Genomic DNA, 26,407 nt, shown 5'->3' on the forward strand with positions numbered 1-26,407 from the left:
TATATAGTAGACGGCACTACTCTTATTTAGATATGAAACCCCTTGATAAACTATAGGGTCCATAGTATAAGTTAGTATGGTTCATGGAAATTCCTCCTAAAAAACCCACTGGAGCTTTTCTATTCCTCCCAAATTTACCATCTTGGAAACCCACAGGGGTAGTTCTATGCTGTCCCACAGGGCCCCCACGAGTCGGAATTGACTCCATGACAGGGAGTTCGAGTTTTTGATCAAGTTGATTCTGATTCATATATGTTTTCTAAGACTGTACGTCTTTATGGGAGTAGACAGCTTTACGCTCCTCTCGTGGGTTGGCTGGTGGTTATGAACTGGCACCGACCTTGTGGTGAGCAACTCAATGCCTACCCCACAATGGCACTATAGTTGTGGGATGGCCTGTGAGAATGTCACCGTAACAGAAACAAGCATACAACGGTTGGCTCGCGGGCCACTGGCAATACTTACAGTGTCAAGGTTTCATTGCTCAGTCCCCGAAAAGCGTTCACAGGAACTGAAGTCATGTAAGGATTGTCTGTGATTTCACTGCAAGAGAAAGCAACATACATATTTGGAGAAAACAATACTTTATCCAGTGTAGGTCTCTTCTTGAATGTATGCACTTAGATAGTTAGCCATACACAGTCTCTAAAACGTCTTATCTCTTTTCAAGATTCGCCCAACTTCCTAGCCACCGGGGTCTCAGAAGTCCAATGGAGTGGTGCCATCCATTAGCCTCAGAGGTAGATCCTCAGGGCCCCCATTGTGCCACAAGTGAGTGAGACGTGGATGTGGGCTGACGTGCCTGTCTTAGTCCTTATCTACAACAGGAGCAGGTGGGCCTCGGAAGCCTCTGAATTTGCAGTACACACACACACACACACACACACACTATAGCAACGCGAGTATTCTAAGCATAGGAGAGCTGTATGAAGGTTCAAAACTAGGGATGGATGGATTTTATTTCAAGAGCGTGGCTTAAAAGTCCTCTACTTGCGCAGGCAGATGCTGCTGCAGAAGGTTTCTGTCCTGGTTTAGTTTCTGGAGAACAGTCTATGTTTTGAGTCGAGCACTTCTGTAGCAAAGAAGTGTGATGCCTTTTTGTTCTGGCATAAACTCCAGAGTTTGTATTTTTCCCCAACCCTCCGCTAACTCTGCAGTGCTAACTACACCTGCGATTCTCTCTGAGAATGTCTTTTCTGTATGATTAAACCAAAAAAGCAAACTCACTGCAATGGAGTCGATTCCAACTCATGAAACCAAGTCAGACTCAATTTCATCGAGTCCATGCTGACCCACAGCAAACCCATAGGCAGGGAAGAACTGCCCCCATGGGACTGTAACTCTTTACAGGACTAGAAAGCCCCCTCCTTCTCCACAGAGAGGCTGGTGGTTTTGAACTGCGCACCTTGTGGATCAATGGCCAAGTCTAGCCATTATGCCACCACGGCTCCGTCTTCCAACTCACAGGGACCCTGGAGGTGTGACTGAGTAGGACAGTTCGTCTGTGTTAACAGATTTGGTGAAGAACACGTGGCTTTCAGTCAGAAACCACAGCTGGTAGTTTGAGCATCACTACTGAGTGCTCCTTGGGATTGTGCTGTCTTCTTCTTTGTCAGATGGAAAAGGTATCCTTCATTTTTGACTATCATGTGGTTGGGAGAAGCGACTGTGATAAGGCATGTGAATATGTTTCCGATGCTATTAAAGGTCATATGAAAAATATGTACTAATCATTCTCATCATTACATTTTCCATCTATTCAATCACTTCCACCAGCAAACACACATGCCCTAATTTCTCTGATTAAAAACTCACAAACACTTCTCCTCCAGAGTCAAACTACTGAGACCTTTTCTGCTCCCCTTTTATAATAACCTTCTCAAGTGTTTGCTAGGGTCACTCTCTAGAATGTTCTCCTGCAATTGTCTCGGGAGCCTCGGCCAACCAGGCTCCTGTACCCCCAGCACTCTGCTGTCACTTTCCTCTCAGAGCCACCAACGCTCCTCACTCCTCAGTCCAAGTTTCCTTTCTCAATCTTTGCCTTCCTTCATCCATCAGGGTGTTTGTCGTGACTGAGCACACCTTCCTCCTCGAAACATCTGCCTACTTGGCTTCTACTAACCCTCGTGGCCACACCCTCGTACTTGTCAATGACCCAAATAAACAGAGAACCACTGCCAACACAGAATGCGTATCTACTTACAGTATAAAGAAGACGTCCGTGGAATACACTTTGGTCAGGTCAGGAAACACTTTAAGTCCAGTGTTGAAAATGCCACTAAATGACAGGGGAAAAAAGAAGGGAAAAGGACACAGTTTAGGAAATCAATATGGAAAATGTAAGTCATAGCTGTGAGTATGGGTTCTGAAGTTGGATTGGAGTAGCAGTCAGCAGATTCTAACTGTTGGGTGAGACAGCATTTCCCCAAAGACAAGGGTACAATCCAGCCTACCAGTGTCAACACATCCACTCTGCTTACTGGGATCTGGGGATTCTTTACCAAATGAGAGTAGAAGGAGAAGTAAGCATTTACATTTCTTTCTCTGTGTGCACGTTTGTGAGTATGACTTTAATAGGATAGTGCTGTGTGAAGAGGGAGAAGAAGAAGATGGGGTAAGAGGGCAATGTGATGATTGGTTAGCATCCAGGTGTTTAACTCTTTATAGTACCCAGAGAATGTCTTTGACTTATTAACTGAAACCCTTTGGTAGTCTATAAAGCATAAGGAATACTCTTATTTAGATGTGAGGCTTCCCCTTTCACATCCTACATTATATTGTGTTCAATATTGTGCAAAGAATGGCCTCTCCACCTGGGAGATCTGTGGCAGCAGTACCAATTGAAGCATAACACATATTTAGAGAAAGAAGGATTTCATTTAAAGACAATAGCTTAACTCTACATTTGTGCCAACCAGAGCAAACTATTAAGATTAAAAAAATACTTAAACAGAAGTACAAAACTCTCAGGTTCGTAATGCCTCCTGCATTCAGTTGGTCCTACATATGTTGCAGCTATTAGAAGGTTGTCAGTGACTATTTTGAGAGGGATGGTGCACAATAGGGCGAGTTCTAGGCACCCAGGAAAGCTGTCAGTAGCAACCTGTCATTCTACGGAGGTGTCTCATACGACAGGTGGAAGACTTCACTCCTTGCAGAGGGGTGCGCAGAGAGTTTGAAGAGGAAATGGGAACCAGGTTCTCAAAATGAGAAATGGAACATTCTAGATAATAAAGGGGAGGGTAAAATTCTGGGAGATATATTTGAGGAACAGCAAACTAATTAATTCAACTGAACTGGTGTTCATGTGTCAGGGTTGGGGGTTGGGGGTGGGGAGACAGGCCTAACTGGTCAGTGGAGTATAGAGAGCGAAGGTCTGGGAATGCCCGATGGGGGAACTTGGACCAGAAACTCTATTTTTCAAAACCTAAGAAAGTCTTCTTTAAAAAAAAAATTAGTATATTGAGCTATAATTACCACATCATTCAATAGTTTAATCACTCTACAAAGGTTTTTGCATCAAGCTTAGAACATATTTTTTCCTTCTTGCACTCAAAGGTGTTGACTTCCCCTTTCTCCCTCTCCCCCAGGTAATTATTATTTCAGTGACTGTCTTTTTTTTTTTGATCACTCGTTTAATTTCCCAAGGAGCCCTGGTGGCACACTGGCTCCATGCCTGGCTGCTAACTGAAAAGTCAACCACTTAAATGGACTACCTACTCCATGGGAGCCAATTCCTGGAGGTCCAAGCCCATAAAGAATACAGCCTGGGGAACTTCGTGGGGTAATTTTCCTCGGTCCTATAGAATCACTGTGAGTTAGAATCAACTGGGCAGCACACACAACATCAATTTCTACCTAGAGCACCAAACACTGTAGGGGTTCCTCACTGGTTCCTTATCATTAGTCTCCTATAACAGAAGATCTCTTGCTTTTTCTAGGCACTAGTCTATAAAGCGCCTTGAAGGCGGGGAAAATGTTCTCATCTTGTGTATTTCCCACAGAGCCTTGCAAATGACAGACTACCAGAGAGTAGTTATTGGATGATTGAGATCCTAAGTCCATAGGAGCGGTGATCACTTTGTGCCCTCACGAATTCTTATCACCCTCTCAGAGGTCCTCTTTGGTATCTCTCACCAGTCGCCTTCTCAACCCACCCACATCTCCCAGTCACACCTCAATACGAAACTGCTTGTAGTTTTGCAAATAAGCCATCTAATTCCTTATTGCTTTATCTTGTTTATGTGATTTTATCCACCTGGATTGCCCTCTACATTTCCATTTCTACCCACCACTTAGTTTCCTGAATAACATCTTTTCATTCTTAAAGATTTATTTCACAAACTTCCATCATCTTTCAATTTTATTATCTGAAAATAGAATTCTGAAGACCCCTCACAAATGGAATATATATATATATCCATCCCAAAAGAGAGAGAGAGAGAGAGAGAGAGAGAGAGAGAGAGAGAGAGAGAGAGAGAGAAAGAGAGAGAGAGAGAATTATTTTACCTGATTTTGGGAGGACCTGAGATCATACACAGCCATTTAACACATTTTTATTCAGCACCTACTCTGTGCTAGCAGCAAAGATGGAACAGAAGGCTAGAAAGTGGAGCTCCCTGCTCCTGTGGAGTTGCTGTCAGCTCATAAGGGGCCACCAAAGCAAAAAACACCCTGGGAGTTGTCCCTCCCTGTTTCCTCTTCTCTTCTCTTTCCCCCCTCTCTCTCCCCACCCTCTCATACACACACACACACAGATTATATTTTATCCTTTGTGACTTCTTCTAATTAACAGTTATTCTAATACCAATTTGATACTCATTTCCCCTAGTCATATAAGAACATTGGGGCTCTGTGGGCTTTTTGCATATTCATTGTTCTGGCTTATTCCATTTGATGGCTAACTAGATTCCATTACCTATCAATTCCATTTTCCCACTAATCTTCTGAAGTGCTCCAACCCCTTCAAGGCCAGATTTTGGATTTTCTCCCTCATGCCTCTTGGTGCTCTCAGCCCACTGCTGACTGTAAAAATGCTTATAAAACCTGTCACCGGATGTTTTTCCTTTGAGTGACAACAAAAGTGGGAGATAAGTCATAGGGTATGAATTGACTCTGGCCATTTAATAATCAAAGGACCCTGGATCACAACTTCCGGGAAGACAAAAACCAAGCCAAACCTGTTGCTGCCAAGTCGATTCTGTCTCATGGCAACCTCATGGGTTACAAAGGAGAACTGAGCACAGTTTCCGAGCTGTGAGTGTTACAGAAGGCATTCACTGGAAGGGTTGGAACTGCCAACCTTTAGGTTAGGCGTCAATGCCCTGGCAGACAACAGCATTATAATTCTAAAAAAAGAAAGAGTTGGATGACAGAGGAGTTAATACTTTACTTACAGGAACTTCAGGAGGGGGAGCTCTTTGAGGGCCTCAGGGTCTATGTAAGTTAAGCTTCTGGTATTCCGAATCTCTCTGTAAACGATAACAAGATCACATTAACGATGACACATATCTCTCTTCTTCTTCTTTGAATTCAAGATACAATGACATCAAATAGGCTTCACTGTACATTTGCATGATATCCCTGAGACCGTAACCGGCGGAGACTCAATCTCATAAACTCCAGCTCCCCAGAGAGCGACAGTGATAAGCCAGCCCTATTGTGTCACTTTGTCTTAATTGGATCAATGAAGAGCCGTTTTCTCCCTTTTAGACGTAGACAGAAAAGAAGGACCCGCCCAATGGATTGTTGATGACAGTCGCAAGTGTCCGGCCAAGGAAAGCGGTTCTGGAGTGGAAGATGGAGGGGGTTATATGATGGCTGGAAGCACAGCAATGATGGCGGGGATTTTTGTCCGGTGCTACGTCAGATGCAGTGAGTCTTCACAGTTCACTTGGGCTTATTTTGCAGTGTCATTAATTTGAGTTTTATAGTTATCCCATATGCAGTGGGATAACCTGTGTGTCCATACATGGGTTTAGATACAGGCTGCTGTTTCTGTTAGGTGCCATAATGCCGGTTCCAAATCACTAGCCATGCTAGGAACAGAGTGGAAACCCTGCCTGGGCCTGGCCATTCCCACAATGGATCTTGGGTTTGAGTCCATTGTTACAGACACAAAGTCGTTCCATCTTTTGCCAGTTCTCCTCTTTTTCGCTGCAAGATCACTATACATTCCATTCCATCTGATTGAAATTCCACTTCCAACTTTCCTAGATGCACACTTTATACATTCCACATTTTGATTATTAATATATGCTCACAGTTGTTTGTTCTCATCCCGAGTCATGTTCATCAGCAGTCTTCAAAACTTTACCCACATCATTTTTGTCAGCTTTACTTTGAGAAGGTAGATTTCCCTCGGGCATATTTTGAATGTCTTCTGACCTGAGGGGCTTATCTTTTCATACTACATCTGACAATGTTTTGCTACTATTCATAAATACCCATTAAGCTTGGCATTTTGACTTACGAAGTTGAGTCTGGAATAGACCTTAGGCAGAGGGAGGGAAAACAAAGGATAGATTCAATTGAGAATTGAAATAATCTCATAGCAACCCTATGGGGCAGGGTAAAACTGCTCCTTTGGGACTCCAAAGCTTTTAACCTTTTTAGGAGTTTGAGAGTTTTATCTTTCTCCCGAGGAGCTGTTGGTGGGTTCGAACCACTGACCTTGAGGCTAGCAGCTAAATGAGCAGCCCACTGCCTCTAGGGTTGCTATTAGTTGGAATTGACTAGATGGCAGGGAGCTTATTTTATTTTTTGGAGAAATTCTATTGCCATACATCTTACTGTCTACATTGATATAGACTCTATTCCATTGTCTCCATCAGCATAATTTAGTATTCCAGGAGACTATTGAAAATAACTTTATTATTCTTTATTGGACTTTCTCAAAAGATCCATCAAAGCTTACATAGAAAGTATCAACCTTTGACATCTCAATCCTTTAAACCCTTCCACTCAAAATCCTTGCCTCATGGTGTCTGCTATAGTATTATATCACAATCTTTAGGAATAGGATTTTTCCTTAGACAGATGCTCTCTACACCAAAGTCTTAACTGTGTCCTGTTTATAAGCTGAAAGCCCCACAGCCCTCTGCCCTGAGTATAGTTCACAACGATTCTGCCTTGCACCTCCGAGCAACTTCCGCTTGCTCGAATGCTGCTTGCTTTCTCTGTGGTGGGCAACGCGCTCCTTCCCAGAATTTTCTATTTGGGGAAGAGAGTTCTAGTTACTGTTAGAAACAACCAAATATAAATTAGCCAGTAGAGTTCAGAAATCCTCTGAATGGAATTTGCATTCGGGAAAGTTTCTCCACAACAGAGAATCGTTGGACCAGCAAACCTGGGTCATTGGCCCCAAAGAATATCACAAGCAAAGACTGCAGCCCCGTGGGGTCAGCTTCAAAGGGACACAGAATACTGCTGTGGGTCACAGCGGCCCCAGTGAGGCTGGCAGCCTGGGGTCATGGCAGCAAGGACAGAGGGGGAGACACACCAGAAGAGAGCACTTTGTGGAGGGAAAGGAAGAAGAAGAAACAGAGAGAAAGATGCACAAGAGATACCACAAAAGAACATTTCTTTCTTTTGCTATTGCAGTTGCTATTGCGTTGATTCTGACTCATGGCAACCTTAGAAGCTAACTCCTTGAGCTTTTATGGGGCGGTCCTCTACTACCCCTTGGAAGCAAAGTCTGTTTCCCGTGGAGCGTCTTGTGCATTTGCAACATTGACCTCTCAGTTGGCAGCCAAAGCACTTAAATAGTGCACTTCCAGGGTCTCTTCTCAATTGCCTTACAAGTACCTGAAAAACCAATCTGCCGAGTGAAAGAAGATTGGCAGGGGAAAGTGGGCTGCCAGTAGTTTTCTTCAATGAAGATAAATGCAGATGGTATAACTGCTTCCAAAAAGCAAGCAAGGAGTCGTGGAGCTAAGGAACCAGGAGTTCTGGTATAAGAAAATAAAAGAAAAAAGAAAAAGACAGAACAGTTGCCACCAAGTTGACTCTGACTCACGGCGACTCCCTGTATGTCAGAGTAGAACCATGCTCCATAGGAGTCTGTCAGAGGGAGAGTGGCAGGTCTTTCTTCCGAGGGGCTTCTAGGTGGACTCCACTGCCCACCTTTGGGTTAGAAGCTAGCATCACCCCACGGGCTCTTCTGTAAAGAGAAGGTGGAGAGAGGAGTCCAAGTTTGAAGGAAGGTCAAGCATATCTGGGTGAATGAATTTAAATCACACCATCTTGGGTTAACACTTGTTTACAGTCCAGCACTCAGGAGGTTAGGTTTACTTGCAAGAAGCTAAAGAGCCTAGAGAGAGCAGACCTGTACACCACTGTGGCTCAGCAGGCCGGCAGGGAGAAGCCTTCCAAGAGAACCTCAGGGAAGAGCTGGGGATGGTGGCGCCTTCAGCAACTTGGACCCTGGAGTCACGGCATGAAGGAGGGCCACCTATCCTGTTCTACTTAGCAAGAAATAATCTGTAGTTAGGTTGGAATATTTTGTCTCTTTCTTTTAATAAATAGTTTTTTTTCAAATAATAAGAGACATATTAAACATTATGTGTATGTGCCATGAAGTACATTTCAGCTCATAAGTTCTCTATAGGACAGAGCAGAATGACCTCACAGGGGTTTCTAGGCTGAAACCTTAGGGGAACAGATCACCAGATATTTTCTCTATGAAATCTCTGGTAGATTTGAACCTCTGACCTTTCTGTTAGCAGCTGAATAAATGTGATTAATCACTGTGCCACCAAGGCTCCTGGTCCAAACTCTCCAAATGAGAAACATATTCTTCACCATGATAAGTTCTCGTAGATAGGTTTGGAGCAAAGAAAGGGAGACATTTCAATTTTCATTAAATATTCTTCAAAAGAAAAAAATGTAACAAGATGCAGTGTACAATGCCAAATGGAAAAAAGCTAAGTGGCACCTAATTTATATAAAACAATTTTTTAAAGTGCAGCACCAGATTTGGTTGAGATTAGTTGGCTATATTAAGGAAATGTTCAAAGATCTTAAAGGTTATTGATTGGAAATGCTCCACTCGGGAAGGTTAAAGGATAAAAAGGGCCCAAGTACACTACTTGATCCGGGACAGCTCCACAAGGGAGGAAGTGAGTGAGCCAGCTAGGGGAGGCAGCCATGAGCCCCCACCTTGGACTTTTGATACCAAGTATAGCTCTTCTTTCTTTTTCTCAGTGATATTGAAAAGAGATCCAAATCCGTTGCCTCTGAGTGGACCCTGACTCACAGCGACTCTTGTGGCCGAGCCAAACTGCCCTCACAGGGTTTCCAAGACTGTTTGGTGTGAACAGCAAGCTACTTTCCTTTCTTTCTTCCATGCCACAACCGGTGGGTTCGAACCGCAAACCTTACAGTCAGCAGCTGGCCTTAACCAGTGCCCATTGGGGCTCCTTCCAGAAATAACATAAATACCCATTATTGTTTGATCCCCTTCACTGGGTTTCAAATAGCACGACTCTTTAGAGGAGAATCGTGCCCATCATGCCCAGCATGTGGAGTTGGCTTCACCAGGATGAGTTGGCAAACAAATCGCAGGGGTCAGGGGGTCGTTTTCCTTGGACCCATGACAGTTAGAGTTCGTGGAAGAGGGCATACTGTATGGAGGCAATCTGCACATGACCTTTTTTCAAATGTCAAAAGCAAAGACTCACTTTGAGGACTAAGGCGCACTGACACGGCATGGTGTTCTCAATCACCTCACATGGGAAAGCTGAAACTGGACCAAGAAGACCAGGGGAGAATCGATGCGTTTGAATTACGATGTTGGCAAAGAATATTGAAAGTGCAAGAACTGCCAGAAGGCCCAATAGATCTGTCTTGAAAAGAGTAAAGAATTGTGAGAAACAGAGGACTGGGAAAAGAGTGTATGTGGATGAATTCTGTGTTCTCATATGGAAAGAAGGCTGGGAGGCCAGGATTCTGGGTGGAGGGAGGCCTTCACACTTGTGAGTTAGAGATGAGTCCCAATCATAGTCTCGTAATTAAGATTAATCCCCACAATATCCTCCCATAATAGTGCCACCTTAAAGTAGCCATCCGACCAGCAGTTTGTCTATCAGAGTAGGCATGTTGCTATTGCTCTCAGTGCTCAGGGGATGGCCACTCCCCTTGCTTCCCCCCAGCACAGGGGTTAGGGTTTGGGACAGGCCGCTTTGTTATGTACGTGGTTCCCTGTGATTAGAGGGGCCTGCACGCCTCCAGAGTACATAAGGCGATGTTGAGAATACACTCTCTCTCTGCTCAGACCTGGAGCCATGCCGGAGGCGAACATGCCACAACTTTTGTCTGTCTTTTACTTTTTTCCCTTCAGTTACACACTAGTTCCTCGCGAGGCGGGGTCTCACAGAGACTAACTCCTTAGAAGTGAGGCTAGCAAGACTTCATCTCCCGTAGTTTGGATACGTGATCAGAAGAGACAAGCCCCTGGAGAAGCGCATCATGTTTGGTAACGCAGAGGGCCAGGGAAGAAGAAGAAAGGCCCCTAGGAGTTGGACTGACACCGTGTCTCCAACACTGGGCTCAAGCCTAACAGTAATTGTGAGGATGGTCGAGATGAAGTAACGCTCAATTCTTTTGTATGTAGGTTCGCTGTGAGTTGGAACCAACTGAAAGCACCTAACGACAACATTTAATTACAGCTATCTGGTGTACATTCTGCACAGCTTTTAATTGGGTGACACATGGCCTTGGAAAGAAACACAATTGGGTTCAAATTCTAACTCAAATTTGTTAGCTGAGTAAATTTGGGCAAGAAGATTCATTCCAACATAGCCATTCGCTAGATTCAATTTTAATTTCAAATCGTGCATCAATTTGTTTTAAATCATGTGTGTGTGCTTTTAAGTGTCTACAATGTAGAAAGAACAATTACTTTGACTAGCTCTGTTTGCTCTAGTGAACAGAGAGAAATCCCTTGCTTTTCGGTAACTTTCTACAGCATAGGATCTCAGATGTATTTGGCTCACAGCCCCCTTTTCAGAAGAAAAAAAAAAAGCATTACTCCCTGCAATTAAAAACATGTGGTCTTCGGTCCCTCTTGATAACGCGTCCAAAGTATATGAGGTACAGTCTCGCCATCCTTGCTTTAAAGGAGCATTTGCGCCTGGAAGTGGGTGCTAAAGCGCGAGGCCTACATCTGTTCGCGTGAGACTGCTGAGAAAGATGACATAGGGGAAGAATGTCGAGCGAGGGGAAAAGAGGACACAGGACTGCGCTGTGCGGGAGCCCAGCATTTAGGAGCAAGGAGGGTTAATACAGCGCACAGGAAAGCAGTAAAAGTAAGCGTGCCCGGTGTGCAAGGAGGACCATCAGGAATGTGGTGTCGCAGAGGCTAACGGAAGACACATGGATAAGAACGGAGTGGCCCATGCTTTTGAAGTCTCGGTATGACTTCGTAAAATGCCCAGCATCAAACGGCCTGTGGACTCTCAGGGCTTGTGGCTTTCTCGGAGGCGCAGGGAGCTGTGCGTCTTCAGAAGGCCAGCTCTGGATGGCTACCAGAAACAATTTCAACGCCTGTTTCCTACCACCCCAGTTTATATCACGGGACCGTGGAAAACATGACCGGGAAGCCATCCCAGAGGAAACAGCTAGGTTTTCGCAGCAAGTTGCAAAGGCGTTGGTCTGATGGATAGTGGAACTGTGGCCCACAGGTTCCTCAGGAGCCTCACTGCCAGGCCCGAAAGGAACAGAGAGGAGAGCTGAGGAAGCAAAGATAGCTAAGAAGCAGAGCACTGATGTTTCTTTGGAGACTTCCCTATAATTACATAATCATAAAATGTGCCGACATTGACAGGAAGTACTCTTTAATACCTACCCTCTACATCAACAGAACATGGTCAAGATCTCTCGTTCCTGCATAAAAAACAACAAAGCCAAACCAAACCATTGGCATCATGTTGAATTCTGCTTAGTTGACACTAGGTGTTACTGAGTAAAACGCTCCACCAGCTTTTCCTGGCTGTAATCTTTCTAGAAAGGCACCCCGAGGCTAGGCTGGTCACAGTAAGGCATGTCCAAGAGCAAAAGAAAAAGACTTGGGGTAGGCTCCTTGAAAGCTTAGAAACAAAAAACCAAACCTTACTGCCAACGAGTGGATGCCAACTCAGGGCGATCTTTTTATTTATTTACTTTTAATCGTTTTCTTAGGGGCTTATATAGCTCTTATCGCAATCCATACATCAATTGTGTAAAGCACATTTGTACATTCATTACCCTCATCATTCTCAAAACATTTGCTCTCCACCTAAGCCCCTGGCATCAGCTCCTCATTTTTGCCCTCCCTCCCCGCTCCCCCTTCCCTCATGAACCCTTGATAATTTATAAATAATTATTTTGTCATATCTTGCAGGGCAATCTTAAAGGGCAGGATAGAACTAACTGCCCCTTATGAGTTTCTAAGACTGTAATAGTTTCCATGAGCAAAAAGTCCTGCCTTTCTGCAGCAGAGTGGAGGGTGGCTTCAAACTGCTGACCTGCTCTTTGATAGGAAACCCTGTGGGCCAGCTCTATGTCCTCCAAGGTCTCTACTGAGCTGGAATCAATTTGAAAGCATACGACAAGGTATAGAGCAGCGGGTCTCCACCTTCCTAATGCTAGGACCCTTTCATACAGGTCCTTATGTGGTGGTGACCCCCCAAACAGAAACATATTTTCATTGCTACTTCATCACTGTCACTTTGCTCCTGTGAAAGGGTCATTCGACACCCAGGTTGGGAACCGCTGGTGTAGAGGCTGATCATCAGTTCTTCCAGGGCTGCTGGGGGCACTCCAATGGCCAACATTTGGTTAATTAAACGCAAAACATTTGTGCTACCCTGAACAAAGCACAGGGCTTTAATCTTACCCCCAGGATTCTAGGAAAGGGTGGCCAGCGGTTTGGTGTGTCGATTAAACAAGAACTCTTATATTGATATTTGGCTCCATGCCTTATTTCTACAAAATGATTCTCAATTCTTGAGGGCAGGAGAATGACTTTTCTGTTGCTTGTATCATGCAAGGAGTGCAGTGAATTGTTTTAGGCTGTTGTTGATTTAGTGGGATAGGCTGCTCACCCCCAGGTTGGTGATTCAAACCCAGTGGCTGCCTGAAGGAGAAAGATGAGGCTGCCTGCTCCTATAAACTTTCAAAAGCTCAGAAACCCTGGGTAACCATTCTGTTCGGCCCTGTAGAATTGCTACATGTCAGAATGGACTCCAGGGCCGTGGGTTTAAATAAATGCAGTAAACATGGAAGTGGCACCCACTTCAAATTTCTCATTTGCCCTTTACACAGAGAAGAAATTATTTTTCAAAGAATTGCATCCAGTACACAAGTGGGTTTCCAATAGTTCCTGGATAAATTCCCTTATCTTTTAAATCTGCTTTTTAATGAAAAATTTGAAGGCCCTTGTGTATTATTAACATTTGAAGAATGGCAGATGTTTCATTCTCCTATTTTTTTTTACAGCAAAACAAAAGCAAACCAACATCAGGAACTTAAATAGTTAGAAAGTATAACTAGAGCGGAAGAATAAGTCTGACATTAGAAACCACGTAAGGAATCCCCCGAGGGGGTGCACCGCTCCCGGAGGTACTGCAATACCAGGTCGATGCGTGGAGTGGACGGAGCAAGCTCCTAGTCCAACTCCCTGCTCCAAAAATCCATTTAATATATTGCCCTCGGATAGAGGACGTATCAGATATTAAACTGATAAGAACAGATACTACACTTGATCTTAGCCAAAAGGCAGAGAAGCGATCATTCTCCTATTTTATAAGACTTTAGGTACCTAATAACTCAAATATGAAGCATATATCCTTTTAAAGATTCATCTCTATGCATCTTTTAGTTATGGTATTTAATAAGTTCTTTTGCTCTAGAAAACTAATACTTTGGCTCAAAGAGAAATTTTATATTTATAAGAGGACTGCTATCAGTGGGAACCATTCCGAGGAAGATGACGACCATGAGATGAAAGAGCTGCCTTCAAGAGCGACAGGTTGATGAAGGGCGTTCTTACAAATGGGCAGCTGGCAGTCTGGGGTGCGTGAGCATCGTAGCAGAGTAGTCTGAGTTAGGAGTTAGGTGACTTGGTTTTGAATTTGTATAACTTCACTGTGATCTACCATTTAGTTTTCTGGGGCTTCGGTATTTTCCTACTTTCTTTGGTCTTAATTTACTGTTCTTTTTATAAATTATTATGGAAGGATTATTGAAAGATAGGTAAATACTCTCTTTTTCAGCTTTCTGATCTGCCTTTTTCCGACCATACTTTCTGAGTGTGAAACCTCAGAAACATTATGGTTTTAAAACATTATATTTTAATTTTATTTTTCTTACTTTTATTGAGGCTCTTACATCTCTTATCACAATCCACACATTCATCCAGTGTGTCAAGCATATTTGCACATATGCTGCCCTCATCATTTTCAAAGCATTCTCTTCCCACTTGAGCCCCTGATATCAGTTCTCCATTTCTTCCCTTCCCTGCCCTCCTTCTCGAACCCTTGATAAGTTATAGATTATTATTTTCATATCTTACATCATCTCCATCACCCCTCATCTATTCATCTCCCTGGGAGGGGGTTCTAGATTGATCCTTGTGAATGATTCTCCCTTTCTCCCCTGCCCTCCTCTAAGCCTCCTGGTATCTCTATTCTCATTGTTGGCCCTGAGGGGTTTATCTATCCTGGATTCCCTGTGTTTCGGACTCTTGTCTGCAGCAGTGTGCATGCTCTGGTCTAATCTGACTTGTAAGATAGAATTGAGGTCATGATAGTAGAGGGAAGGAAGCACCAAAGAACTAGAGGAAAGTTTTGTGTTTCATCGGTGCTATACTGCACCCTGACTGGCTCATCAATTCCCTGTGACCCCTCTATGAGGGGATTATATTTTTATTTAGTTTAAATACCTAATATAATTTCTTTTTTGACTCGCAGTTACTTAGTCAAGTATGCTGGTCAATCAATATGTTCTAATGTTTGTAAGCTATTGACACTTGATTTTGTGGCTCTATATAAATCAGTTTTACTTATCTATGTACACATCCATCTATTATTTATTCGTTCTTTTATCATTCAGTTTTATTGACATATCATAAAGTTTAATAGTTAGTCATATCAAGAAGAGTTGTACCATTACCACCACAGCCAGTTTTAGAACATTTTCTTCATTCTTCTACTCATTGTTCTCAGCTCCCCTCTTCCCCTCAACCTCCCCTGTCTTATCTCCCAGGAACCATTAATCCAGATACTGTATCTGTAGATTTACCTATCCTGTATTTCACATAAAGAAAAACATGCAATCAACTGAAAAGAATAACAAAGTAAAACCGATAAAACATCAATCAAAAGAAAGCAGAAAATATTCAAAACTAGAACACATTTAAATGGCTCATAAGGGAGATCAAATGGTGGGGTGCTCAAGGCTAACCTCACTGCACCTGTAAGAGTCCCCTGTGCCCTGCATTCTGCAAGGTCACTCCCATCCCCGGTCCAAGGTCAGAGGGAGTTCACCAGGGGCTGAATTCACATGCATTGCCCTTTACTGTTGTTTTACAAAAGGAAACAGCTTTGAAATAGGTCCAAAGGGAGATCAAGTGACATGATGTTACATCTGCCTGTAAAGTCAATTTTAATAAATATTCCATGTAAGTATACAAAGGATGCATTCTCCTGCTGAATGCACTGTTTTATACATCATTAAGTTATTTGTAAACTATTTTTTAGATATTCAATCTTTATTAGTTTCTTGTCAATAGTATTATTTACTTTTTGCTATGCTTATTTTGTAGGTATTGATTAAGATATATGAATACAAGCTTTCACTACTGGTTGTGGATTTGCCTATATTTTCATGCTTATAATAATTTCTGCTTTTCATTATTTGAAGCTATATTCTTAGTATATTCACATTTATAATCATTTTATCATTTGGGTGATATAATTTTTCTATCATGAATACTCCCGGTTTATAGATGGTGAAGCTTTCTGTGTTAATGTATATTGGTATAATCATCTCAACTCTGTTTTGGTTACTGCTTGCATGTTATATATTTTATCCTTTCACCTTTGACCTTTCTATATAATTACATTTACATTATATCTCCTGTAAACAGTATACAGTGAATTTTTTAAATGAACGAATCTGACAATCTTTGTATTTTAATTGAGGCATCCCATCCTTGCACATTTAAAGTAACTGATACAAATGATAAATCTACTCTTTATGCCAGCCTTTCTTGATTTCTTATCTTTCTTTGGATTAACTTATGTTTATTATCCCACGTCCGTTTCCAGAAGACTTAGTAGTTATCTATTCTTTTACGATTATTTTGGAGAGGCCCTGGTGGTGCAGTTGTGAAGCATTTGCCTGCTACCCAGAAAGCCTGGTGGATAAAACCCATCAGCCACTCCATGAGGACAAGACATGGAAATCTGTTTCCATAAAGCTGATATAGCCTTGTAAACCTCATGGGCAGTTCTGCTCATTTCTTGTCTTTTTATTTTTTCCTGGTCTTTAAATATATATATATATATATATATATATATATATATATATATATATATATATATATATATATATATATATATATATATATATATATATATATAAAAATATATTATTCTATTCACCTTTTGATTAGTTTGGTAGTTTTCTATTCTATTACAAATTCTCTTTGTTGTTACCTGATGGATTAAAGCATTTAGTCATGATTTATGAGGTTTAATATAAATGACCACCTCTGCCACTTCTCAGACAATTTAAAGACCTTAGACCACGCTTTCTCCCCTGTACTTTGAATTTTCACATGATGTCCTTGAATTCCATGTATCCAGAACTCCTAGTGGTAAGTGCTGTTACTAAAAGGTCAGCAGTTTGAACTCATCACCACGATGTGGTGGCTTGCTTCTGTGAAGATTACAACCTTGGCAACCGATGGGTCAGTTCTCCCCACCACCGGGCCACCAGGACTTGGAATTGACTTGATGGCAATGGTTTTATGCAGGAAGTCTCTGTTGACATAGTTCCAAATGCATGGCCTTCAATTACTATAGTGTAGTTACATAGGAACAGTCTCCCCACACTATGTTCATGTTGCACTTACCACAGTGTATTACCTTAACTTTGCTGGCAGCTTGTCAGCCCACAAATCTTGATGTAAACATCAGATACTCATCCTGATAGGTGACCAATCACACCACCTCCTTCAGAGTCATCGGTGATTGATCACTGTGCATTGGTTATTTGGCTCATTCACAGACAGCAAAGCAAGCAGTTGTGTTGCCTCTGACTCCCAGTGATGAAATCATGGGCATATTTTAAAAATGGATTACTTAGAGAAGGAATTGGCCAACAAAGGTGAAAGTAGCAAATGTGGAATGTGATAGTGCTGGAAGGGAAGTTTGGATCAAATGTAAATGAGACTTTAGAGAAATAGCTGCTTATGGGAATGCTAACACGGCCACTGTGTGTAAGACTCTGGTTACACAATCAGAGAACTGTCAGGAAGGCAGCTGCTAATTGAGAAAAATGGTTATTAAGTGGCTTCTTAAAAGTAGGAAACTTGATTTTATTCTTTATAAGCTGTGATATACTAGGGAAATCAGCAGTTATTTCTAAAGCGTATTGTCTCCTGTACCTGTCATAGAGCTACATGTTTATATGCTCTGTCTCAGTGAGTATTTTAATGATCATGTGAAGTTGGAACACTTGTTCTTTATATTAAAAAAATGATAACACAGAAGAAAGGAACGATCACATCATTTGTCCAAGAGACAGAAGGCTGGGGTTTGAATTGAATGAGAACCAACTCTGACCAAACTCCTCACCACCGTGGAGTCGATGCAGTCAGGGATCAAGGACACCTTGCTGTGGGTCAATCTGCTGCACACGGCCTCCTTAGAGTGTGGAAAAGTAAGGAACTTACTTTGAAGACTCAGGTGCAGCTGACCCAAACATGGTATTTTCAAGTGCCTCATAGGCATGTGAAAGTTGGACATTAAATCAGGAAGGTCGGAGAAGAATCATGCATTTGAATGGGGAGAATCTTGAAAGGACCATCGACCGCCAACAGAACAAAACTGAAAACAAATCTGTTTTGGAAGAAGTACAGCCAAATGCTCTTTAGAGGCAAGGAGGGAAAGACTTCATCTCACGTACTTTGGACCTGTTCTAAGAGAGACCAGTCCCTGGAGAAGAGTATCGGGCTTGGTTGAACAGAGGGGCAGCAGGAAAGAGGCAAGCCCTGAACGAGATGGCCGGACACAGTGACTGCAGCAATGGGCTCAAACATAAGAACAATTATGAGGATGGGGCAGGGTTTTTTTTTTTAATTAAAAGATCATTTTATTGGGGGTTCTTACAGGTCATATAACAATCCATACATCAATTTTATCAGGTATATTTATATATATTGCCATCATTGTTTTCTAAACATTTACTTTCTATTTGAGTCTTTGGTATCAGCTTCCCCTTCCCCCCTCCCTCCCCCTTCTCCTCATGACCCCTTGATAAATTATAAATGTTTCATATCTTATACTGACCTCTGTCTTCCTTCCCCCATGGTTTCTGTTGTTCACCCCCTTGGCTGTGTGTGTGTCTGTGTGGTTGTGTCGATCATTGCCATCGTTCCTCATTTCCTTCCTCCTCTCCCCACCTCCCTGCTACCTTCCCGGAATCGCTATTTCCATTCTTGTTCCTGGATTCCATGTGTCCTGGGCTCTTATCTCTTATCTGTACCTGTGTACATGCTCTGGTCTAGCCCACAGTGAAAGGCAAGACTGGGGTCGTGATGCGGGTGGGTGGGTGAGGAAGTATCAAGGTACCAGAGGAATATTGTGTGTTTCATCGGTTGTTTCATTGGGGGTATACTGCGCCCTGGTTGACTCATCCCTTTCTTGTGACTGTGTCGGGATGTCCCATTGTCGACAGATGGGTTTTCGGTCTCCACTCCTACCTCCCTCATTCACATCGATATGATTGTTTTGGGTCTTCTGATGCCCGGCACCTGATCCCATGGACACCTCATGATCACACAAGCTGGTGTGCTTCTTCCATGTGGGCTTTGTTGCTTCTCATCTAGATGGCCTCTTGCTTAATTTCAAGCCTTTAAGACCCCAGACACTAAATCTGTTGATAGCCAGGAACCATCAGCTTTCTTCACCACATTTGCTTATGCACCCACTTTGTCTTCAGCAATTGTGTTGGGAAGGTGAGCATCACGAAATGCCAGGTTGTTAGAACAAAGTATTCTTGCGTTGAGGCTGGGCTTGAGCAGAGGCCCAAAGTCCGTCTGCTACCTCAGTGTATTGCCATCTGTATATAGGCTAATGCCTCTATTTTGACGAATGAATGAATGTACACACCGTATGTTTCTACCTCTATCCATAGTTTTGTTTCCTAGACCTTTCCTCTGTGTCCTCTTCCTTCCTCTGGGGCAGGGTTTTATGCTGTTGTAATGAGGGTTGCTGAGAGTTAGAACTGGCTCGGCACCTAACAGACATGGACCAACTCCAGAACCACTGTTCCTAAGCACTTTCCTATTCTAACCTCACTAAATTCCAATCTTTCCTAATTAATGGGAAAAATGGTTTGTAGTTATCTCAGAATCTTGCCTATTCTCTGGCATCGTATTGGTAGTCAGTAAATATTTATTGATTCACCGGCATATATAAGAATAAATTTACAGACAAGATAGTAATAGAATAAAACAGCTCAAGAGGAGAACATCTTCTCATGGTGTCTTTCAGTTTCCAATCATGGAACTGAGAAGTAATTAGGACGAATGAACAAAAATTTTGGAATGAGGAAGATTTAGAATTTAATTATAAACAGATATCTTGACCCATGGTTTAAAAACCAGCTCTCATTGCCATTCAGAGACCCCAGATCATCAATGGTGATGGCCATCACTGGAGCCCCTGCTTCCCTGATAATGGTACTTACATGTGAGTCATTTTACTCAGATTGTAGAAGGATCGAGATTCCAGACGTTGCAGAGTTGTGTCTATTGATAAGTAGCTGAATGTCACAAAAAATATAAGACAAAGTAGGAAGTCAGTAGGGTTATGAATGTCAAACATACTATTAATTATGGTGTCATTTCTTTGTCAGGGGCTTTCCAGATGGGGCAACATCCATAATGCTCATGGTGTCTCCTTAAGTTAAAATTAGCTACTCCTATGTTTTTATCCCATGACACCTGATGATTCCCACACAGTAAGTCACATGTATCCTCCAGATATTGTTCAGATATCACTTCCATCAGATAGTCTCTTAAGTCAGATCCCCTTAATATATTCTCTCCGTACCACAAGTTGCTCCTCTCACTAATCATAACCGTGTGCTTGATTGTCCAGTGGTTTATCAGTGGTCTTTGATTTATGTTGTATCACTCACTACTTCTCTGAAATGAACTCCTTCTATTTTTGCTGGCCATTGAACTCTAAAAATAAGTGTTAAGTAAATGTATAAATGAATGAATAGATGAGTTATTTAAAAAGCAAAAAATGCTAGGGACAGCAGAGAAGGGGGGAAGGGAGACTCCGGATAGGGCAAGATATGACAAAATAACGATGTATAAATTACCAAGGGCACATGAGGGAGGGGGGAAAGGGGAGGGAGGGAAAAAAAAAAAAGAGGACCTGATGCAAGGGGCTTAAGTGGAGAGCAAATTCCTTGAGAATGATTGGGGCAGGGAATGTATGGATGTGCTTTATACAATTGATGTATGTATATGTATGGATTGTGATAAGAGTTGTATGAGTCCCTAATAAAATGTAAAAAAAGAAAAGAGGAGAAAAAAATGATTAGGGCAAAGACTGTACAGATGTGCTTTATACAATTGATGTATGTATATGTATGAACTGTGATAAGAATTGTATGAGCCCCAATAAATTATTTAAAAAAATGATTAGGGCAAAGAATGTACAGATGTGCTTTATACAATTGATGTATGTATATGTGTAGATTGTGATAAGAGTTGTATGAGCCCCTAATAAAATGTTTTAAAAAAATTGTAAAAAACTAACAAGAGAAAAAAATGCAGAGCTTTTGAAAAGAACATAAAAATTAATAAGAAGGCATCTCTAACAGAGCACCTCATAATGGCATGAGGTTAGAAATATGGTTTCGGAAAGGATGAAGAAAAACCCAAGACTGTTACACGGAGCATTCCAAGGAATGGCAAGTGCATGTTCCTCTGAGACTTTCCTTGAGTTGGAATAATGCTAAAAGTATGATTCACCTTGAATTTTGTAAGCAAAAGATAATTCAAGTAAAAGCTTTCAGTACTGGAAAAGAGAAAAGAATAAGGAATACAGCCTGTCAAGAATATATAAGGGTCGAAGTTTCAAATAGCCTCCTCAAATTCCATCTTGTACTGAGAATGACTAATCCTATCAAAGCAATGACCTTTTTTCCTCTTTGACATTTGGGGAAAGTAATGATCAACAGATGGTCTCCACTAGTAGACATAGCAGCGATTCATGATCAGTCCTGGCCACACACTTGAAAAATCCATGGAGCTTTTCAAACATACTGATATCAAAGGTTCAGTCCAGGATAATTAAATCAGAGTTTATGAGGTATGGGAAAAATAATATTCATTTTAATAGCTTCCAAGATGATTCTATATGCAGACAGGGTGGGTTGAGCACCACTGATCTAGAGCTTGAATTGATTCTGCAAGCAAAATATTTTCACTGATATAATGTGTAAAAGAGGAGCAATTAGGACAATTCCAAACGGACTTGTTTTTCTGTTTTGCATTACCTGTTTTCTAAATAATTATCCCTTGATGTGTCAGACTTTCTAAACTTCTAAGGTCTAGTGGATAACAGCATTATCTAAACTATTTTAATCCAAGCACGGTGCCTCCAATGTAGAGAATACTGCAGAAGTCATTGACAAGAGTTGCTTTGTTGCATGGAGACGGAAGGTGTATGAAAGAGATGCAGCGGTGTCATCTGAAGAGCGAGATTCCTTCTGAAGGCGGTCAAGTTGTTTTCCTAACTTTGCATAGTCTTTGCTCCACAATTGCCTGACTTTCCCGGTTTAGAAGACTTAGCATTTCTCTGGGTCTCAGTGGAACGGTCATTAGCTCATATTATAAGGGCGGGAGATCCACTTTCTCCAGACTAATGGCACCTCCTTAGAGGGGTGCTACAGCATGGCTGTAGAAACAATATGTTACAGCCATTAAGTCAATGCTGACTCATAGCGACCCGTGTAGAACTTCCTGTGAGTATCTGAGATGGTCTCTGCTTATGGGAGTAGACGCCTTATCTTTCTCCCTTGTGGATCAGCTGGTGGCTTCTAATAGCTGATATTGCAAATTGCAGCCAAACGTGTAACCACTACACCACCAGGGCTCCCATAAATAAGTGTCATATACCTGCTCAAAATCAGACAATGGCTCCACATTGTTCTTAGGAAAGAGTTCAGATTCCTTCACATCACTCTAAAGATCTGGGCTTACCACAAATTTTATTATTTTTTTTGCTGTGACCTCCCTCTCCCATACTCAACTCCAGCCTTAACAAAGTGAATGCAGTTTCTCAAAGAGCCCAGACATTGCTCCTGCTTGGAACTTTTAATTTTAACCAGTTTTTAAATTGATCAGGCAGATCTCAATCTATGTGTCATTTGATTTCCCAAAGCTCCCTGTAGCTTCTCCCATCACCACTCCCTTAGGAAGGAAACTCGGGTTTCCATGAGTGTTCTCTGTTGTCTGTGGAGCACCTAGCCAAGTGCTAAGCACAGCATTGCTCAGCAATGTTTTGTCGAATAACGCAATGGCAAGCTACTAGTGTCCACGTGGAGACACTAACTAGGCAGGTGTATAAGAGAGATGAAGGACGGGGAGGAGAACTAAACAGTGGTGTTGTTAAAAGGAGAAGGAAAATTAATTTAGGAGGAAGGTGATGTATTATTTTAGATACTCTGTATTTGAAGTGCCAGTTGACCCACCAAAGTGGTGATGTTCAGAAAAAAGTTTATAATACAGGCCTGAGTTGTAGGAATGAATATTTATTTTGTGAATCAACTGCCTTAGGTAAAAGCTCATCCAAAATAGAGGAAAGGAGGGGGGAGCGGGGAGGAAGGGGGGAAAACGAGGAGCCGATTCCAGGGCCTTACGTGGAGAGCAAATGTTTTGAGAATAATGAGAGCAACGAATGTACAAGTGTGCTTTATACACTTGATGTATGTATGGATTGTGATAGGAGTTGTATGAGCCCCCAATAAAGTGATTTAAAGAAATAGAGGAAAGAACTAGGAGGAAAAAGACATTTATAGAGGTATAAGTATAGGCATATATATATGTATATAGATTAATATATAACGATAGGGATATAAGTTTATGTACATATATCTATGTTAAATATCAAGGTAGCAGATGGACATTGGGCCTATACTTAAGTCCTCCCTCAATACAAGAGCACTTTGTTCTAATAACCTGGCATTCTGTGATGCTCAGCTTCCCAACACGATTGCTGAAGTCAAAATGGGTGCATAAGCAAATGTGGTGAAGAAAGCTGATGGTGCCCGACTATCAAAAGATATAGCGTCTAGGGTCTTATGGCTTAAAGTTAAACAAGCAACTATCTAGCATATCTAGCAGGGAAGCATCAAAGCCCACATGGAAGAAGCACACCAGCCTGTGTGATCAGGAGGTGTCAATGGGATCAGGTGTCAGGTATCAGAAGACCCAAAACAAACAATCATATCAAGGCGAATGAGGAGAGCTGGGAGGGGAGATGTAAAGCCCATCTGTAGACAGTGGGACATCCCCTTACAGAAGGACTACAAGGAAGGGACAAGCCAGCCAGGGTGCAGTAACATTGATGACACATACACATTCCTCTGGTTCTTTAATGCTTCCTTCCCTCCCCCACTCCCACTATCATGACACCAATTCTGCCTTACAAACCTGGCTAGACTGGAACATGTGCACTGGTACAGATAAGAGCCCTCAACACAGGGAATCCAGGACAGATACATTCCTCAGGGACAGTAATGGGAGTAGCAATACGATGAGAGAAGGAGGAAGATAGGGGTGCCGGGGGGAGAAAGGAGGAACTAATGAACAATGTATAACACTGCCCACCCCAAGGGGGATGAACAACAGAATCATGGGTGAAGGGAGCACGGATGGCGCAAGATATGAAAATAATAATAATTTCTAATTTATCAAGGAGTCATGAGGGTGGTAGGGTGGGGTAGAGAGGGAAAAAGAGGAGCTGATACCAAAGGCTCAAGGAGAAAGAAAATGTTTTCAAAATGATGATGGCAACATATATACAAATGTGCTTGCTACAATTGATGTATGGATTGTTATAAGAGCTGTAAGAGCCCCAATAAAATTATTTAAAAAAATAAAAGATCACCCAATAGGAGTAGAGTATATAGGAATTAGGACACTAACAAATAAAGGACTGGTACTTAAGGAATTTATAAAAATAAGGTAAAATGACATAAAATGGGAAGTGAAGAAGGAGGCTGCGGAGCAGACCCAGTGTAAGATGTTAAGAAGATGGATGAGAGGGTAATTAGAAGCAGGCTGGAATTTAAAACTAAGGCAGCATCAAAAACTGCAAAGCGATTCAGTTAGAGAGATTTCTCAACCTTGCACTATTGACAGATTGGACTGGAAAACCTTTGCCTTGGGGAGGACTGTCATATGCATGGTGTCCTCGACTAACTGAATATCAGTGGTACCTTCTCCAGTGGTGACAACCAAAAGTAGCTGCAGACATTGCCAAATGCTTGGGGTGGGGGTACACACTCATGCTTGGTTGAAAAGCACTGAGACGACATAATAGAAACCCCATAAAATGGTCATGAAATGAATAACGTTCCCTAGAAACTGCCTAGGCTGCTCCTGGTTTTGTGGTGACTTGGTGTGTCTGAATGTACTTGATTGCCTGTTTGGAAGTTACATAATCGCCTGTCAACTTGAGCAAAGGGGTGGAGTCTTGCCTGTCAATCAGGTCGCAACTTGATGACCTCATTTGGAGGCCAGACCCAGTCTCTCTGCCTTCCCTTTCCTGCTGTTGAGGCACTCTGAAAGCTGCATTCGGCAGGCATCATTGTGTGTGTTATGTACGTCTCAAGAGGAATTTATGGACTGGTATCAGACATAGAGGCTAATATCAGACTTATGGACTTGATCTGGACTGGGTTGGATGTTTTCTCAATATACCATTGTTCTTTGATATAAAGCTCTTTCTTATACACATATAAGTGTCCCTGGATTTATTTCTCTAGTCAACCTGGACTAACACTGCCTGACATGGGGAATTAAATGAAATTGAGACCTAATTCACTTCATAGTTAGATGTTCTCTGTCAGCCCAACAGACAAATCCTTTTCTGCTCATTGAGAGTAGAGAGCAATTCACTTTTTGAAGGTTTAGGATTATTCCTAATTATTTCATTTATTCCCTTTCTCTTTATGAGCAAGGTTGGAAATCATTGACCACTTCTGTGACACATTTAAATGTTTGTATTAGTAGTGAAAGCTATACTAAAGGTTGCCTGCATTAGAATAGATACGTTGGAGATAAGTATATAAATCTGTCTCGAGAAGAAATTCCCAGCTAAGGTTTACATCCTAAGAAACATTAAAATACAGCAAGAATCATAAAATTCTCCAGACTAAATGAATTCAAATTTTCTTTATGTTTAAAAAATAATTTAGGACTTATAGAGTGGAAATGTAGCAGAATCAAGTAAATATATTTTTATATTTCATATACACTAAGGTTACATGCCATTGACTTATAGTGAGTACAAACAACATAAAATAAAACATTTTATTATACAGCACATGCCTCAATTATAAAATCACATGTTATAATTGCAAATTATCTTCAAAAGAATTACTTACATCCTGGAAATATTGGGCAGATTTGAAAATGCATGACTGGGAATGGTCTTCAAATGGGTCTCTGTAAGTTTTCTATTGAGAAAAACAGAAAGAGTTACACAACTAGAGTTTTAGTCAGAAAAACTCACCTTAATTACAAAGAACAGAGTACAAAACTCAACAGTCCTTGAAACATAGATTTCATCATACACAATCAGTCGACATAATAGTCTATGAAAACACACATTATTTTCCTCAAGAAGACAAATATTCAATCCCAAAAGTAAACCTTCCAATCTGCTCTTTAAGTTAGTAAACAGCATACCTTACCTAGTCTTTCTAATATCCATTCCATTTGTTAACTGAAGAGTAGCACACTTTATTCCCACAGGACAGCATGACTGCAGGATTTTTATCATACACTTGCCAATGAACGTGTCTTAGAATCTCAACAAAATGGATGTTAAGCACAATGGAGAGGAAAGAACTACAATCCTTTTGCCCAAACAAAGATCTCTTCAGTCATCAC

At 41.7% G+C, this 26,407-nt stretch overlaps 1 protein-coding gene and 1 non-coding gene across 2 annotated transcripts in view; both read right to left on the reverse strand.

Annotated features, from left to right (window-relative positions):
- Positions 1-26,407, reverse strand: part of TSHR (thyroid stimulating hormone receptor) — a 150,717-nt gene that overhangs the window by 40,595 nt on the left and 83,715 nt on the right. Inside the window, exons 2-6 of the mRNA XM_075531653.1 lie at positions 25,900-25,971; positions 19,957-20,031; positions 5,397-5,471; positions 2,204-2,278; positions 466-543 (exon numbers count right to left, since the gene is read on the reverse strand). Coding sequence (XP_075387768.1) covers positions 466-543; positions 2,204-2,278; positions 5,397-5,471; positions 19,957-20,031; positions 25,900-25,971 — 375 coding nt within the window. The remainder of the gene's footprint in view (positions 1-465; positions 544-2,203; positions 2,279-5,396; positions 5,472-19,956; positions 20,032-25,899; positions 25,972-26,407) is intronic.
- On the reverse strand, positions 13,578-13,768 carry LOC142426925 (U2 spliceosomal RNA). The gene has a single exon (XR_012779793.1). It is a non-coding gene; the product is annotated as a U2 spliceosomal RNA (small nuclear RNA).

This window comes from Tenrec ecaudatus, chromosome 14 (genome assembly GCF_050624435.1).
Source record: "Tenrec ecaudatus isolate mTenEca1 chromosome 14, mTenEca1.hap1, whole genome shotgun sequence".
NCBI lineage: Eukaryota > Metazoa > Chordata > Mammalia > Afrosoricida > Tenrecidae > Tenrec > Tenrec ecaudatus.